This window comes from Entelurus aequoreus, linkage group LG07 (genome assembly GCF_033978785.1).
Source record: "Entelurus aequoreus isolate RoL-2023_Sb linkage group LG07, RoL_Eaeq_v1.1, whole genome shotgun sequence".
Lineage (NCBI taxonomy): Eukaryota > Metazoa > Chordata > Actinopteri > Syngnathiformes > Syngnathidae > Entelurus > Entelurus aequoreus.
The window spans coordinates 43,116,616-43,132,617 of record NC_084737.1 but is presented as its reverse complement, the minus strand read 5'-3'; the positions used below and the strand labels follow the sequence as shown (position 1 = coordinate 43,132,617).

Below are 16,002 nucleotides of genomic sequence, written 5' to 3'. Positions count from 1 at the left end.
GAATATCTTAGTAGTGGACAAAACAGGCTAACTTTGTGACCAGTTTAAAACACAATTGTATACAATATACAGTATGTAAGTAGGGGGTATTTGCTCCATCTCTCCATCAGTTTGGTGGTCTTCTTCCCAGAAAACGTTGAAGAACCCTGATTTGGTGTCTACTTTTAAGTATGTGTGGTATAAAATGAGTAAACATCAATACAGTATTTATTTATCATTTTTGCCTAAATTATTATTTTTTGTTTAGGTTTAGGTTATGGTTACAAGGTGCACATTCATAACAAATACATAAAATCCCAACTTGAATCAATGTTGTTAAAAACAAATGAGCCCAAAAACATTTGGTGCAAATTTAGGCGTTTTAGGCTGCAACAATCACAAAAAAGCCAGTGAAATCCTCGAGGGACCGATTTAAATAATCACAAAAAATGGCTTTGTCACATAACCCAAAAACTTTTTCCTCACATTTTCTCTCCAGGTCTACGTAAATAGGAGAACATCCAGGAGGGAAGTGACACACGCTGACGGATCTCATGGAGGAAAAAATGGCTGTTTTAACCAACTGTTAGTTCCATGGCACTGGGACATGCCAGACATTCTTCCCTCTCCCACTTTATACTCTTTTCAGTACTTCAAACATGCCACTCACTGGGGGGCTGCATGGAAAATACGCCTCAGCTTAATTGTCTTCCTCTTCATCATCCTCATGTATGTTTTCAAGTATTTTTTTTATTTATATTTGTTGCCTTTCCTACCAACACAACTACATAGAGCAGTTTATAAATACCTTTTAGTTTTTAATTGCCAGCAACTCAACATTCTAAGTCTGTGTCTTAGCGCCGTCGTCATTCTGCATGTCATCGCTGGTTTGGCTCAGATTTTGGCCTCGGGGCTGAGTTACAATGAAGCTTGTGGAATGAACCAACCATTGTGCGCACTGCCTGTTTACTTTAGGCAGGGGTCTTTGTGCGTACATGCACGCAGGCAGGGGCAGGAAAAAGGAACCCAATCTACAAGGACATCCATCAGAAAGAGACAATGTAAATAACGCAATGAGGGCATGGAGGAAAAAAGTTATGGCATGCAAGTTTTCAAAGTTTTTTTTTTCTGGAGTCTTGCGTCTGTGATAATTTTTCACAAACAGCCAAGTCGTCATCACTGAAATGTCAGGTGTTTGTGTTGGAAGCGGTGCGTGGGATTGTCATACATCCTTGGCATATTATTAACAGTCAAGAAACAAGAAATGTTGCATAACATGATGTAAGATTAGCCATCCCCAAGTGCTGTCTACTGCCGCCTTTTTATTGTCAATAGCAATAGTAGCTGGTGTTTGAAGCGTGTACATATCATACATAATTGTATGTGTAGAACCTATCAGACTACAACACTCGTCCATAATATGGATTTGTATAGCCTGGGGTGCAATAAGAGGGAGAAAAGTGCTTTTGATTCTTCGGGCCCATGACTGACACGGGCCCTAAAAAGTAGTCAATTATTAGTCCATTAGGCACACCCACTTGTCAGTGTAATATTTCAACTGAGCAGTCAAATGTCATATTTATGTCACTGACTTCAAACATGGACACTCAATAGATGTCATGCCTCCCTGAAAAAATGCACTTTTTGTTGGTCATGTGGGAAAAAGTCATTTTTAAGGGGTGAGAAATCCACTGTTGCCTTACCACCCTCTGGTGTTTACTGAGTGCAAGTGCAAGAGCAGAAGATGTCAAGTATTATCTTTTTGTGTCGACTCAAAATCCGATGCAGTAAGAGAAGAGGTGTCTTTTTATTCAGCACTTTGCCGTTTATTATGTTACATTTATTTTTCATCATTTTTATTTTATTTTTAAAAACATTTTTAAACTGAATTTAAAGTGCTTAATTTGGGATAAGGATCAAACAAGGTGTGGAAAAAAAAACTATTTTAGTTTTTATTTTGCAGTGGTCTATTAAGTATATGGCTAGTTATCACATTCCAGTAACATTGTTACTGGCAGGTGTTCTGAAAAATGCCGTTTCACAATGGATCTTTTCAAATACAGTTGTCCCTCGTTTATCGAGGTTTATTGATCGCGGACCTTACAAACAAATAAGAATCATTCATTATAAATTGAATATTTGCATAGCAAGAGCATAAAAAAACTTGGATATGACCGTCTAAATATGTTTTTCAACATTTTGAGAGGTTTCTTGACATGGAAAAACACTCTTTAATCATCTTTACACTTATCATCAAATATACCGTAGTTATGCCAAACCAATCAGTGGCCACGATACTAAACAGCGCACTGTTTCAGATTGGTTTCCTCTACTGCAGGGGTCCCCAACCACCGGTGCGTGACACATTTGCTACGGGGCCGCAGATAAACATTAAATCATTTATAAACGAAAACGACTGCATTTTCTCCAAAGTAACTTTCGCCTGTGCCACTAGACACACCAATAGTTATTTATACATGTACAATAAAACCATGTGTTGCCATTTGTTATATTTGTTATAACTTTGTGATACAATTCACATTAATGAACATATAAAATATAAATGTGACAGATTATCGCCAAAGGCTGATTTCCATCTGCATCTCATTGAAAGGAAACAAGCCCAGGGCTTCCACTAATTCAGCGTTATAGTGAGTTGTATTTTTCATGCACTTATTTCTGCTGTATTTATCTGCCACGCGTGGAAAGCCGGTCCGTGAAAATAATGCCTACATTAAACCGGTCCGTGGTGCAAAAAAGGTTGGGGACCAGTGCTCTAGTGGCCAAAACAAGTGTAATATGGATATTTTAGTTGGGTTTTTTTTTGCCATTGTGTATGCTTGAAAATGCCTAATTTAGGCAATTTTAAAGTAGTAGAATATGTTTACTAAAATGTTTGAAGCGTGATGTGGCGAGGGACGACTGTACAGTGAACTCCATTGGAAGGGACCGGTCACACCTATTGTGCACACTTGGCAAACTGGTGTGTGTGTTGTGTCATACTCAGTATTAAATACAGGGTAACACTTTACAAACCCTGTTTCCATATGAGTTGGGAAATTGTGTTAGATGTAAATATAAACGGAATACAATGATTTGCAAATCATTTTCAACCCATATTCAGTTGAATACGCTACAAAGACAACATATTTGATGTTCAAACTGATAAACTTTTTTTTTTAGCAAATAATCATTAACTTTAGAATTTGATGCCAGCAACACGTGACAAAGAAGTTGGGAAAGGTGGCAATAAATACTGATACAGTTGAGGAATGCTCATCAAACACTTATTTGGAACATCCCACAGGTGAACAGGCAAATTGGGAACAGGTGGGTGCCATGATTGGGTATAAAAGTAGATTCCATGAAATGCTCAGTCATTCACAAACAAGGATGGGGCGAGGGTCACCACTTTGTCAACAAATGCGTGAGCAAATTGTTGAACAGTTTAAGAAAAACCTTTCTCAACCAGCTATTGCAAGGAATTTAGGGATTTCACCATCTACGGTCCGTAATATTAAAAGTTAAAGTTAAGTTAAAGTACCAGTGATTGTCACACAAACACTAGGTGTGGTGAAATGTGTCCTCTGCATTTGACCCATCCCCTTGTTCACCCCCTGGGAGGTGAGGGGAGCAGTGGGCAGCAGCGGTGCCGCGCCCGGGAATCATCAAAGGGTTCAGAGAATCTGGAGAAATCACTGAACGTAAGCAGCTAAGCCCGTGACCTTCGATCCCTCAGGCTGTACTGCATCAACAAGTGACATCAGTGTGTAAAGGATATCACCACATGGGCTCAGGAACACTTCAGAAACCCACTGTCAGTAACTACAGTTGGTCGCTACATCTGTAAGTGCAAGTTAAAACTCTCCTATGCAAGGTGAAAACCGTTGATCAACAACACCCAGAAACGCCGTCGGCTTCGCTGGGCCTGAGCTCATCTAAGATGGACTGATACAAAGTGGAAAAGTGTTCTGTGGTCTGACGAGTCCACATTTCAAATTGTTTTTGGAAACTGTGGATGTCGTGTCCTCCGGACCAAAGAGGAAAAGAACCATCCGGATTGTTATAGGCGCAAAGTTGAAAAGCCAGCATCTGTGATGGTATGGGGGTGTATTAGTGCCCAAGACATGGGTAACTTACACATCTGTGAAGGCGCCATTAATGCTGAAAGGTACATACAGGTTTTGGAGCTACATATGTTGCCATCCAAGCAACGTTACCATGGACGCCCCTGCTTATTTCAGCAAGACAATGCCAACGTGGCTTCATAGTAAAAGAGTGCAGGTACTAGACTGGCCTGCCTGTAGTCCAGACCTGTCTCCCATTGAAAATGTGTGCCGCATTATGAAGCCTAAAATACCACAACGGAGACCCCCGGACTGTTGAACAACTTAAGCTGTACATCAAGCAAGAATGGGAAAGAATTCCACCTGAGAAGCTTAAAAAATGTGTCTCCTCAGTTCCCAAACGTTTACTGAGTGTTGTTAAAAGGAAAGGCCATGTAAAACAGTGGTGAACATGCCCTTTCCCAACTACTTTGGCACGTGTTGCAGCCATGAAATTCTAAGTTAATTATTATTTGCAAAGAAAAAATAAAGTTAATGAGTTTGAACATCAAATATCTTGTCTTTGCATTCTATTGAATATGGGTTGAAAAGGATTTGCAAATCATTGTATTCCGTTTATATTTACATCCAACACAATTTCTCAACTCATATGGAAACGGGGTTTGTAGTATGGGGAACCTATTCATCATTAATTAGTTGCTTATTAAAGTAACACAGACTTAATTTAGAGTTATTTGGACTCTAGGGGATCATATAGAGTTTAGGGTTACGGTTAGGGTTACTAATAAGCAATAATTCTGAGGTTATTGAGGGAAGGCTCTTAGTTAATGGCTTACTGGTTATATAATAAAGCCATGCGGAATAAGGCATTAATAAGTACTTAATAATGACTAATTAAGAGCCAATATGTTATTAATTTGCATGTTAATAAGCAACTAATTAGTGGTGAATATGTGTTCCCCATACTAAAGTGTTACCAAATACAGTACATGGTTTTACATCTTGTTATAATGTAGCGTCCCAAATTGTGACAAATTGCTGTAGTTTAAAACTGTCCTGTGTGCTGGTGGCCACTGAAAACCATGGCACATGTATGTAGATATTTCTCTCTCTTTGTATAAAAAGTGTTTTCTATTTTCACCTCCATTTTGTGCCCAGTGTTCCTTATACCTAATGTGATCTGACTGTATTCCTTCTCCGGAGCTGTGCTTAATAAACCATAGTTCTCTTTCAGTGCTCTCCTGTCTTTTAGTAGAAATCGGTGTAAAAATAAAAAATCTGCATTAACAATCACCGTGCAAACCGTTGAAATGTTTAGTGTTGATAATATTCAATAAGCAACCTGCAAAGGAAAACCTCAAGAGGAAAAGTCAAAGTCTCTCGTGCCGCACTCTCAGGACATGAAGGCACGGACGCTGCCTCTGATGACAGCCCTGCAGATGGGACAGTGGCGCAGGCTGGCAGCACAGTCGCCACACACCACCAGGTGACCACAGGGGATGAAGACGATGGACACCAGCTTGTCCATGCACACTTTGCACGTCCTCTCCTCCTGCAGCTGCCTCAGGAGCTCCTCTGGGCTGGGCTCCCTCCCAGTCGGAGCTGTATGCGAGACGTTAGCACAGTTTTCACAGTAAGTTTGTTTAGATTTCAGGTCTCAACACTGACAGGTTGAACATCAGCAGCTTCAACCTCTGACCTTTGTCTCTCAGGGGGGTTAGGGTCCTCACAATTCCAGCACCAGGGCCTTGTCCGTCATCGTGCTCTGATAAACATCACACATATGGCAAGATTTTATGACATCAAACATACTAAATGTAGCTCTTAGTAGAATTAGGGGCAAGATCATATTGTGTTGTTTACACAAAAACCATTACATCAAGTATCCTTTTAAAATATCGTTTTCTTTGCAAGTTGGCTACCAAGTTGTGACCTCCTTTCACCGTCACTGTTTGACTTTGGGAGTGGAGGGAAATAAACATGACATTTTAACAAAGGGAAATTTAATTCAATTTCAGCAAATATGAATTGGTATTAACACAAATCATATATATGACTAATGTACTTTTATTTTATTAAAACATTCTCTGCTGTTCTTGAGTACCACTGGATAGAGCCCAAGGAGCATCAGGGCTCACACCATTTTGACTTGAGATCTCAATATTAGTGGACATTGTCTAATTCAGATAATTCGTCTTTTGCCACTTTGCAGGTTTCTGAAAGCATATTCTACAACATTTTTTTGTCTAAATTTAGCATTGTCAGGCATAAAAATGGCTAAATAAACTAAAACTATCACTACTACAGTAGTAACCCAGCAGGCACAAGACATGGATTACTTCTAAACAACAAAATGAATTTCAATGGTCAAGCCAACCTCACAACCTGACATTGAATAAACGTCATCAAAAAACATGTTGTTTCAAGGTTGTATTTGTAACGTATAATATTGTTTGGGAAATTATCACAATTCAATGGTCAAATCAACGTCAGAACCCAACATTGATTAAACATTATCAAAAAGAATGTTGTTCCAATGTTATGTTTGCGTTGCTCAACGTCAGGACCTAATTCAACAAGTTCTCAACGTTGTTTTAATGTCTGGTACCTGCTGGTAATGTCCATTAGATGAGACCGAACCAATCAAATCAGACTCTTAAGTATCGTGGCTTAGCCTTAGGCAGCATTACCATACTGGATCGAAATAGTGTGAATGTGACTAAAGGGTGTTATTTAATGTCTGGAGGGCTCTCATGATGTTGAAAAAGGTATTTAGAAAGTAGTAAACTGTTTTGTTTTTTAATTGATTGTTCTACTCTGGGTTTTTTTTCTCTTGCTATGAAAATATTCGATTTATAATTAATGATTCCAACTTTGTGGAAATGCATTTATCGCAGTCATGTACAAAACCAATTAACAGCGATAAAAAAGGGACAACTGTATAACAATTTTGTCAAAGGGTTGAAGGTGGATTGATTGCTTTGTATGTAATGCACCACAAGGTAGAGCAGATTCACTGTAGATCCGTGGTTCTCAAACCACTTCAGTACCACCTCAGAAAAAACATGGCCCTTTAAGTACCACCATAATGAACAACATTAAACCACAGTAGCATAGTAGGCCTAAGTATGAATTAGAAACAAGGCAAAGGTTCTATTGTATAATTATATTTAATATTTTTGGCCACTGTAACATTTAGTTAATTTAAAAAAATAAAGTTAAAGTACCAATGATCGTCACACACACACTAGGTGTGGTGAAATTTGTCCTCTGCATTTGATCTATCCCCTTGTTCACTCCCTGGGAGGTGAGGTGAGCCGCGCCCGGTAATCATTTTTGGTTATTTAACCCCCAATTCCAACCCTTGATGCTGAGTGCCAAGCAGGGAGGTAATGGGTCCCATTTTTATAGTCTTTGGTATGACTCGGCCTGGGTTTGAACTCACAACCTCTCAGGGCGGACACTCTAGCCACTAGGCCACTGAGTCCCATTTCACACAGTTTGAACAGTAACACTGTGTTTGAACATAGGACAATAAAACCATGTAGTCTATCAAGTGATTATTTGGCGTACCACTAGATGAAGCTGTGTACCACTGGTGGTACACAGTGTGAGAATCACTGATGTAGAAAAAACAGTGTTTAATCTACTTTAATTCATTGAATTCTAGTTATATCATGATATGAGGAAATTGGATTATTTTCCATCTCACTTAAATGTGGATTATTTTCCATCTCACTTAATGTGGATTACACCTGCACTGATCAACAGCCCTGCTAACACATTTAATGTGCTGCTGTTTTCACAAATCCAGACGATATCAGATTTGCCATCGCCTGTGTTTGCTTATACTTGCACTCCTATCTCACACAATTGTCCCAAATCCTCATGTTAGTAGAATGCTGATGTTACCTCTACTTTGTGGTCTTCTCTGCCTGTCCTCCTCCTCCGCCTGCAGCACATCGCTGACCAGGTCAGAGACGTGAGAGTAGTGTTGGCCTGTCAAAAGGTACTTGGTCTGGACTAGACTCTCTACCAGGCTGGCTTCAAAACCCATCTGGAGCACCGTCTGCACCACGGGGGAGAGCATAGCTGACGACGCTGACAAACTGCCAACCACATCTGGGAGACGAAAGAATACACACATTTTTAAAACTAAACATTCTCAGTTTAAATGGTATACACGTATTAATTCTACACAGAGATACACTAAATGCTTCCAATGTCATGTGTGTGTACAAAGGTTTTTTCCTTAAACTTAATCCTGAGATTGTATTTCATATCTCTTATTGAGAATAACTGTTTTACATTTTTTGGTAACCTGTTGTTGTTTGTTTTATACATGATTATTGCGGTCTAAAGTATACAAAATATATACATTTTAGTATTTTAGATTAGATTTTTTAAAGGAGTTTGTAAGTTCCCTATATCCAATAGAAGGCATCCTATTTAATTTTTTCTGTCTATTGTGAATGAAGTGTACTTTTATAATTGTTTCCCCATATCTGTACATATAATATTTCAGGTATGGTAACACAAAAGAACATTACAGAGTACAGAGTGATTTATATTTCAAGATTTATTTTGCCTTATTCAATACTGAAATATGTCTGTGTGGTTTCCAGCTCATTTGATTTTATTATAGCTCCTAAAATTAAAAACTCCTGTACTATGTCAATGTCAACACCATCTATTCCTATTTTTGTGTGAGTATTTATTTGACTTTTTCCGAATAACATTATTTTGGTTTTGCTTAAATTCGAGGATAATCCATTTTTATAAAACTGTCGTTTTAGTTTATTTATTTCTAGGGTAATAGTTTTCATGACTTCCTGTAGATTTTCCTCTGAGCAGAATACAGTTGTGTCATCTGCAAATAATATCAACATTAGATCTTTTGTGATTTTACTGATGTTATTTACATATAGATTGAACAGTTTTGGTCCCAGAACTGACCCCTGGGGTACACCATAAGATATAGCTGAGCAGTCTGATGTATGATCTCTGAGTTTTAGGCATTGCTTCCTATTGGTTAAGTAGCTTTTCACCAAGTTCAGAATCACATCCCTAATGCCGTATTGTTCTAAATTGTCGATTAGGATATTGTGATTGATTGTATCAAATGCTTCTGATAGATCCATAAATACTGCAGCAGCACACTGTTTAGGATCTATTGCTTTGGTCATTGTTCAGTTGTTTAAATTAGTACCATCAATGTGGAAACATTGTTTCCTTTATGCATTTTGACTAACTGACTGTATTTTATGCTTGTTTACAAAACTGTTTAACCAGTGTTTTCAAAAAATGTTTTACATTTTTTAACAATTTTACAGAATTGTGGTAGTAATGAAAGTAGTCTCTATGTAATGCATCTTTAAAATATTCTCAGCACTTCACTTTATCCACATTTTGTTATGTTACAGCATGCAATACATTAAATGTTATCCTCAAAACTCTACACACACTACCCCAAAAGTTGTTTTTTTTTAGAATTTTTTGCAAATGTATTAAAACAAAAACATTAACAAACCACATGTACATAAGTATTCACAGCCTTTTCCCATGAAGCTCAAAAGTGAGCTCAGGTGCATCCTGTTTCGACTGATCATCCTTGAGATGTTCCTACAGTTTAATTTGAGTCCAACTGTGGTAAATTCAGTTAGTTGGACATGATTTGGACAGGCACACACCGTTCTATATATAAGGTCCCACACCCGACAGTGCATGGCAGAGCACAAACCAAGAATGAAGTCAGTGGAATTGTCCGTAGACCTCCAAGACAGTCTGGGGAAGAGTACAGAAACATATCTGCTGCCTTGAAGGTCTAATGGGCACAGTGGCCTCCATCATTTGTAAAAGGAAGACGTTTGAAACCACCAAGACTCTACCTAGAGCTTGCCGGCCGTCTAAACTGAGCAATCGGGGGGAGAAGGGCCCAAGTCAGGGAGGAGATCAAGAACCCGATGGTTACTCTGTCAGAGTTACAGCATTCCTCTGTGGAGAGAGGAAAACCATCCAATTAAGGATAACTATCTCTGCAGCAATCCACCAATCAGGCCTGTATGGTATAGTGGCCAGACGGAAGCCATTCCTTTGTAACAGTTTGTCAAAATGCACCTGAAAGACTCTCAGACCATGAGAAACAAAATTCTCTGGTCTGAAGAGACAAAGATTGAACTCTTTGGCGTTAATGCCAGGCATCATGTTTGTAGGGAACCAGGCACCGCTCAGCTTCAGGCCAATATCATCCCTACAATGAAGCATAGTGGTGGCAGCATCATGCTGTGGGGATGCTTTTCGGCGGTAGATATTGGGAGACTAGTCAGGATAGAGGGAAAGATGAATGCAGCACTGTACAGGGACATTCTGGATGAAAACAGATATCTGAAAATGGTTGTGCACCAACGCTTTCCATCCAACACGGTGGAGCTTAGGAGGTGCTGAAAATAAGAATGGAGAAAGCTGCCCAAAGATAGGTGTGCCGAGCTTGTGACATTGTATTCAAAAAGACTTGAAGCTGTAATTGCCGCCAAAGGTTCATCAACAAAGTATTGAGCAAAGGCTGTGAATACTATGTACACAACAACATTTTAAAATATGTCTTTAAAAAACTCTAAAACATTTGAAACGCGACTTGGCAAGGCACAACTGTAAATACAGTGAACTTGGATGGGACTGGTCAAACTGGTTGTGCACACCTGGCAAACATGTGTGTGTATTGTGTCATAATCAGTATTAAATACAGCAAATTGTTTTGCATCTTGTAGTGTCCCAAATTGTGACTGGAATTACAGTAGTTAAACAGTTGTTAAACAGCATGCTCTGATTGGTCGGTCTCCTCCAGTGGCCAATATACTGTAAAATGTATATTTTTATTCCATTTAGCCTTTTTTAAGCTTGGAAATGCTTAATTTAGGACCAAAGTTATTTTAGCATATGCTTTCTTTTATCCCAAAATCATCCACGATGTGATGTAGCCGCAATATTTGAAGCGTGATGTGGCGAGGCACGACTATAACAGCAAATATCTCTCATAACCGTCAATGTCCCCCGCTGGGTTTGATCCTTGGTGGGGAACTTTTAGGAAGTTTCGCTACAAGTTAGGTTTGAATAATGTTACATTTGTAATTGTGCGCAAAAAAATTAATTATTGAACAATTTATTTCTCACAAATTAATAGAGTGCAAAACATGCATCAAACTGAATTCATGTTCGAGTCAAATAGTATAAAAGATTTACTAATATCTGCTTAGGGCCCCTGCTTTGACAAGACGTGATGTGTTCTAAGTACAATACTGCATGCCTTGTTTTTTGCTTTGTTTCTCAATGTGTAAAACTGAATATGAAACATGCATAATAATTGTGAGACAAATATTATATATAAGGTTAAGAGCAGCTCGCCACCTGATTTTGAGTAACTCACCAAAGGGTCAAATAATATTTGCTTAAACTGTCAGTATTTTTGTAGTATGCCTGTATTTAATTACAAATTAATACACAATGGCATGAAACAATGACCATAATGTTTGAGTTAACATCTGCTTTGTAAATAAATAAAATACAGTACAGTATCTCTAATATTTATAAAGAACTTGGAACGTAAATAGCAGGGACCTATACTATATACAGTCGTGGTCAAACGTTTACATACACTTGTAAAGACCATAATGTCTTGGCTGTCTTGAGTTTCCAATACTTTCTACAACTCTTGTTTTTTTGTGATAAAGTGATTGGAGCACATACTTGTTGGTCACAAAAACCATTCATGAAGTTTGGTTCTTTTATGAATTTATTATGGGTCTACTGAAAATGTGAGCAAATCTGCTAGGTCAAAAGTATACATACAGCAATGTTAATATTGGTTACATGTCTCTTGGCAAGTTTCACTGCAATAAGGTGCTTTTGGTAGCCATCCACAAGCTTCTGGCAAGCTTCTGGTTGAATTTTTGACCACTCCTCTTGGCAAAATTGGTGCAGTTCAGCTAAATTTGTTGGTTTTTTGACATGGACTTGTTTCTTCACCTTTGTCCACACGTTTAAGTCAGGACTTTTGGGAGGCCATTCTAAAACCTTAATTGTAGCCTGATTTAGCCATTCCTTTACCACTTTTGACTTGTGTTTGGGTTCATTGTCCTGTTGGAACACCTAACTGCACCCAAGACCCAACCTCCGGGCTGATGATTTTAGGTTGTCCTGAAGAATTTGGAGGTAATCCTCCTTTTTCATTGTCCCATTTACTCTCCGTAAAGCACCAGTTCCATTGGCAGCAAAACAGGCCCAGAGCATAATACTACCACCACCGTGCTTGACGGTAGACATGGTGTTCCTGGGATTAAAGGCCTCATATTTTCTCCTCCAAACATATTGCTGGGTATTGTGGCCAAACAGCTCAATTTTTGTTTCATCTAACCACAGAACTTTCCTCCAGAAGGTTTTATCTTTGTCCATGTTATGTCAGATGAAACAAACATTTAGCTGTTTGGCCGCAATACCCAGCAATATGTTTGGAGGAGAAAAGGTGAGGCCTTTAATCCCAGGAACACCACTCCTACCGTCAAGCATGGTGCTGGTAGTATTATGCTCTGGGCTTGTTTTGCTGCCAATGGAACTGATGCTTTACAGAGAGTAAAAATGACAATGAAAAAGGAGGATTACCTCCAAATTCTCCAGGACAACCTAAAATCATCAGCCCGGAGGTTGGGTCTTGGGCACAGTTGGGTGTTCCAACAGGACAATGACCCCAAACACACGTCAAAAGTGGTAAAGGAATGGCTAAATCAGGCTACAATTAATGTTTTAGAATGGCCTTCCCAAAGTCCTGACTTAAACGTGTGGAAAATGCCAAAGAAACAAGTCCATGTCAGAAAACCAAAACAATTAGCTGAAATGCACCAATTTTGTCAAGAGGAGTGGTCAAAAATTCAACCAGAAGCTTGCCAGAAGCTTGTGGATGGCTACCAAAAGCGCCTTATTGCAGTGAAACTTGCCAAGGGACATGTAACCAAATATTAACATTGCTGTATGTATACTTTTGACCCAGCAGATTTGCTCACATTTTCAGTAGACCCATAATAAATTCATAAAAGAACCAAAGTTCATTAATGTTTTTTGTGACCAACAAGTATGTGCTCTTATCACTCTATCACAAAAACATAAGAGTTGTATAAATTATTGGAAACTCAAGACAGCCATGACATTTTGTTCTTTACAAGTGTATGTAAACTTTTGACCACGACTGAATGACCTGAAACACATTGTTTGTATCCAATAGGTATTCTAATGACTGCAAACACAATATCTTGCAGTTAGTAAAGCATTTTTACAACAACAGTTGTTTCTCTAAAGGAATATGAAGATCTAACCAATGTAGTGCCAGGCTGTTATGCAGTACAAAGCATTTAACCAACTAGCTGCAGTGTGTATTTTCTCTCTGTTGACTACATCATGCTGTGCGGACCCAGTTTCCCCTTTTTAATTTGACAAACATGTCTTTTGTTGTTGTTTTTGTGCAAATACCGCCACTTGTTGTTTTTTTTTCCAGAAATGACTTACCATTTCTGGAGCCAATTTCTCTGCCTGTGGACATTTGTGAGCCACCCTAAAGGATGACATCAAATGTTTAGTTAATACTGGAGTCCTAGTGGCAAGTGGTTATTGATGATATTGATAAAAAAAAAAACGGATATACGGTCCTCACCACAGGCACAGTCTCACCCAGATGGAAATGAGCATCCTGGATGTTTCTGATATATTCCTGCCCTCTTGACTGAATTAAAAACTCACAACTACAAGAAAACAACAACACAAAGATATTCTTCGTTCTGTAAATTTGGTGCATAACGCACACATGTTTTTTGGTTACCGTGGGAACCACTTGGCGTGCTCCTGCCAAGGGTCGTCTCCCAGCTCCCAGTTCCTCAGTCCTCCATCGCAGTAGAAGCACTTGACGTTGTCGCCGTGACCTGATGGCACAAACAAGACAAGAGTTAAACCTACTTTTTGGTCAGATTAAACAGACTAAGTGCAGTATTTGTCTATTGTTGTATGTTTTTGTCATCAGGATTACACACTTTTTTTTTAAGGAATTTTCTTTATCATGTCAGTGACTATGGTGCTAAACTAGTATTGCTTTGTAACAATCAGTATTGCAACGTCTGAGTGCTGCTTTATACTGTAAGTAGATTTAGCATTAGCAATAGCACCCGTGGCCTAGTCCAGGGTGTTCTCTTGACAACACCATGACTCAGCAGGTCAATTATGAACTGTGACAATGAGAGGTCACTCGAGCACTGACCGGGTTACAGCTAAATATTCCACTCATAATAATGTTGCATGTTTGGAGAAAAAGCACCTGTGTAGAAAAATCCAGCCCTGGCAAGAAGATCCGGCTGGACTGAAGCCTCTGTGGGCCAGTTGTGGAAGGTTGTGAGCCGGGAATCCTCTGCTTCCATCTCGGGGTAGACCGCCTGTCCTGCCGTCCCCTGGTCGTCCATAGTCATCCTCTGGAGTTGGCTCAAAAGTTGCCCGTCCACAGAGTCAGAGGAGCCAGCTCGCAGCGGAATGTTCCCCACAGCTCGTCCCAGTATGAAGCTGCAGGTGGGGAAATGTCTCTTGTGCTCGGCCGTGGGACTGTCTCCGTGTACCCAACATCTTAAAACCCCACCGCAGCAGAAACACTGGACTTTGTCTCCTTGGCCTAAAAAGAAGAATCCCGCCTTGGCGAGGTCTCCAGATGTGACAGGAGCATCTGTTGGCCAGGTCTGGAACGTTTGAAGCCTCTCGCCTTCTCCGCGCATCTGAGGTTCTTCCAGGATGTACAACATAGTGCTTCTGTCATCTGTCATTCCGGAGCATGAAGGTATTCCTGCAGTGCCGGGCATCCCTTCTACGGTCCATAGTGGAGCACACACTAAAAGCCAGTGAAGTGCACTACTTCTAATACGATGTGCTGTGGGGGCCTGCGTGGAGCCCAATGGGAAACTACATTCTAGAAACAAAACACCCATGCTGGAATGTTTTCTGATTGGTTAATCTCTGAACAACTGACTCAACATGCCATGTTGCTCCTCCTCTTATTAGACAAAGACAAACTATGTAAAACATTTCAGTGGAAATAGACTAACATGAATCTTGTGCCAGATGAAGCCACAGAAATAAAACAAAATACTATCATGAGCTCTTGTGACAATTATTATCATTTTCTGGTATTTTGTTTTATCTCCTGTGCAGGGCTTTTATTTATTTCCATTTCCTGTTTGCCTCCTTTTTGCCACTACTTCTGTGCTGGCTCCCTCTCGATGATTAGAAATCAGGATGCTTTGTTCTGGTTGTCATTTTTGCTTTGTTCCTAAGTGTGCATAGCTTCCTGTGGGCTTCCTTGTTGCTCTATTTCTTCATTTTTGTTAATAAATGCATTTTACCTGCACTATTGCATCCTGGGGTCACGACCAACAACGCCATACAGAAACGTAACACATACATAGTGCAATTAAATGTGTCTGAGAAGCTGAGTGATCTTGCCCTACTGTTGTTATCACTCTTTTACTTTTTTGTTACTGGTTATATTATGTTAATTTACAGTATTTGATACTTAAGAAGTACATTTCAATAATTGTGCAAATTAGCCTAACTGTTTCACTCTTACATGATCTTACTCAAAGCATTTCCAGGTTTTAAAACAACATTTAAACTAAATTTTTACATTTTGTATTTTTTTAGGGTGTTTTCATATATTCCATTTTTTTGTGGGTTGAAAAATGCAGTGTAATTTTTTTCTGCAGTACATCTTTGATGTATTAATGACAAAAATCAATTAATCTGAATCTGAAACCGAAAGCTATGGACCCTTTCCCCCCAAAAATAATATAACACAGCTTTACCTCCAATGTGTGTGATGCACTTTATGTATTAAAATTGCATTGTCTTATATGGCGTACACAATTTATTAGTGAACAAT

General features: G+C 39.2%; 2 protein-coding genes across 2 annotated transcripts in view; one reads left to right on the top strand and one right to left on the bottom strand.

Annotated features, from left to right (window-relative positions):
* nkain4 (sodium/potassium transporting ATPase interacting 4) overlaps positions 1-5,940 on the top strand; it is a 135,132-nt gene extending 129,192 nt beyond the window's left edge. Inside the window, exon 7 of the mRNA XM_062053725.1 lies at positions 479-5,940. Coding sequence (XP_061909709.1) covers positions 479-488 — 10 coding nt within the window. The 3' untranslated portion in view covers positions 489-5,940. The remainder of the gene's footprint in view (positions 1-478) is intronic.
* birc7 (baculoviral IAP repeat containing 7) lies at positions 4,723-15,028 on the bottom strand. The gene is made up of 7 exons (XM_062053723.1): positions 14,398-15,028; positions 13,909-14,008; positions 13,744-13,831; positions 13,599-13,644; positions 7,959-8,168; positions 5,746-5,811; positions 4,723-5,648 (listed from the first exon to the last, which is right to left on the bottom strand). The coding sequence occupies exons 1-7, from the start codon at positions 14,924-14,926 to the stop codon at positions 5,440-5,442; spliced, it is 1,248 nt and encodes a 415-aa protein (XP_061909707.1). The 5' UTR covers positions 14,927-15,028; the 3' UTR covers positions 4,723-5,439.
* Between the last annotated feature and the right edge of the window lie 974 nt (positions 15,029-16,002).

Bases quoted from the DNA above. Each gene is read 5' to 3' on its own strand.
- birc7 (XM_062053723.1), bottom strand. From the start codon at position 14,926: ATGCCCGGCACTGCAGGAATACCTTCATGCTCCGGAATGACAGATGAC. The intron at 13,645-13,743 runs GTGAGGACCGTA...GTCATCCTTTAG, and splicing joins TGGGTGAGACTGTGCCTGTG to GGTGGCTCACAAATGTCCAC. The intron at 5,649-5,745 runs GTCAGAGGTTGA...TCTCGCATACAG, and splicing joins AACCCCCCTGAGAGACAAAG to CTCCGACTGGGAGGGAGCCC.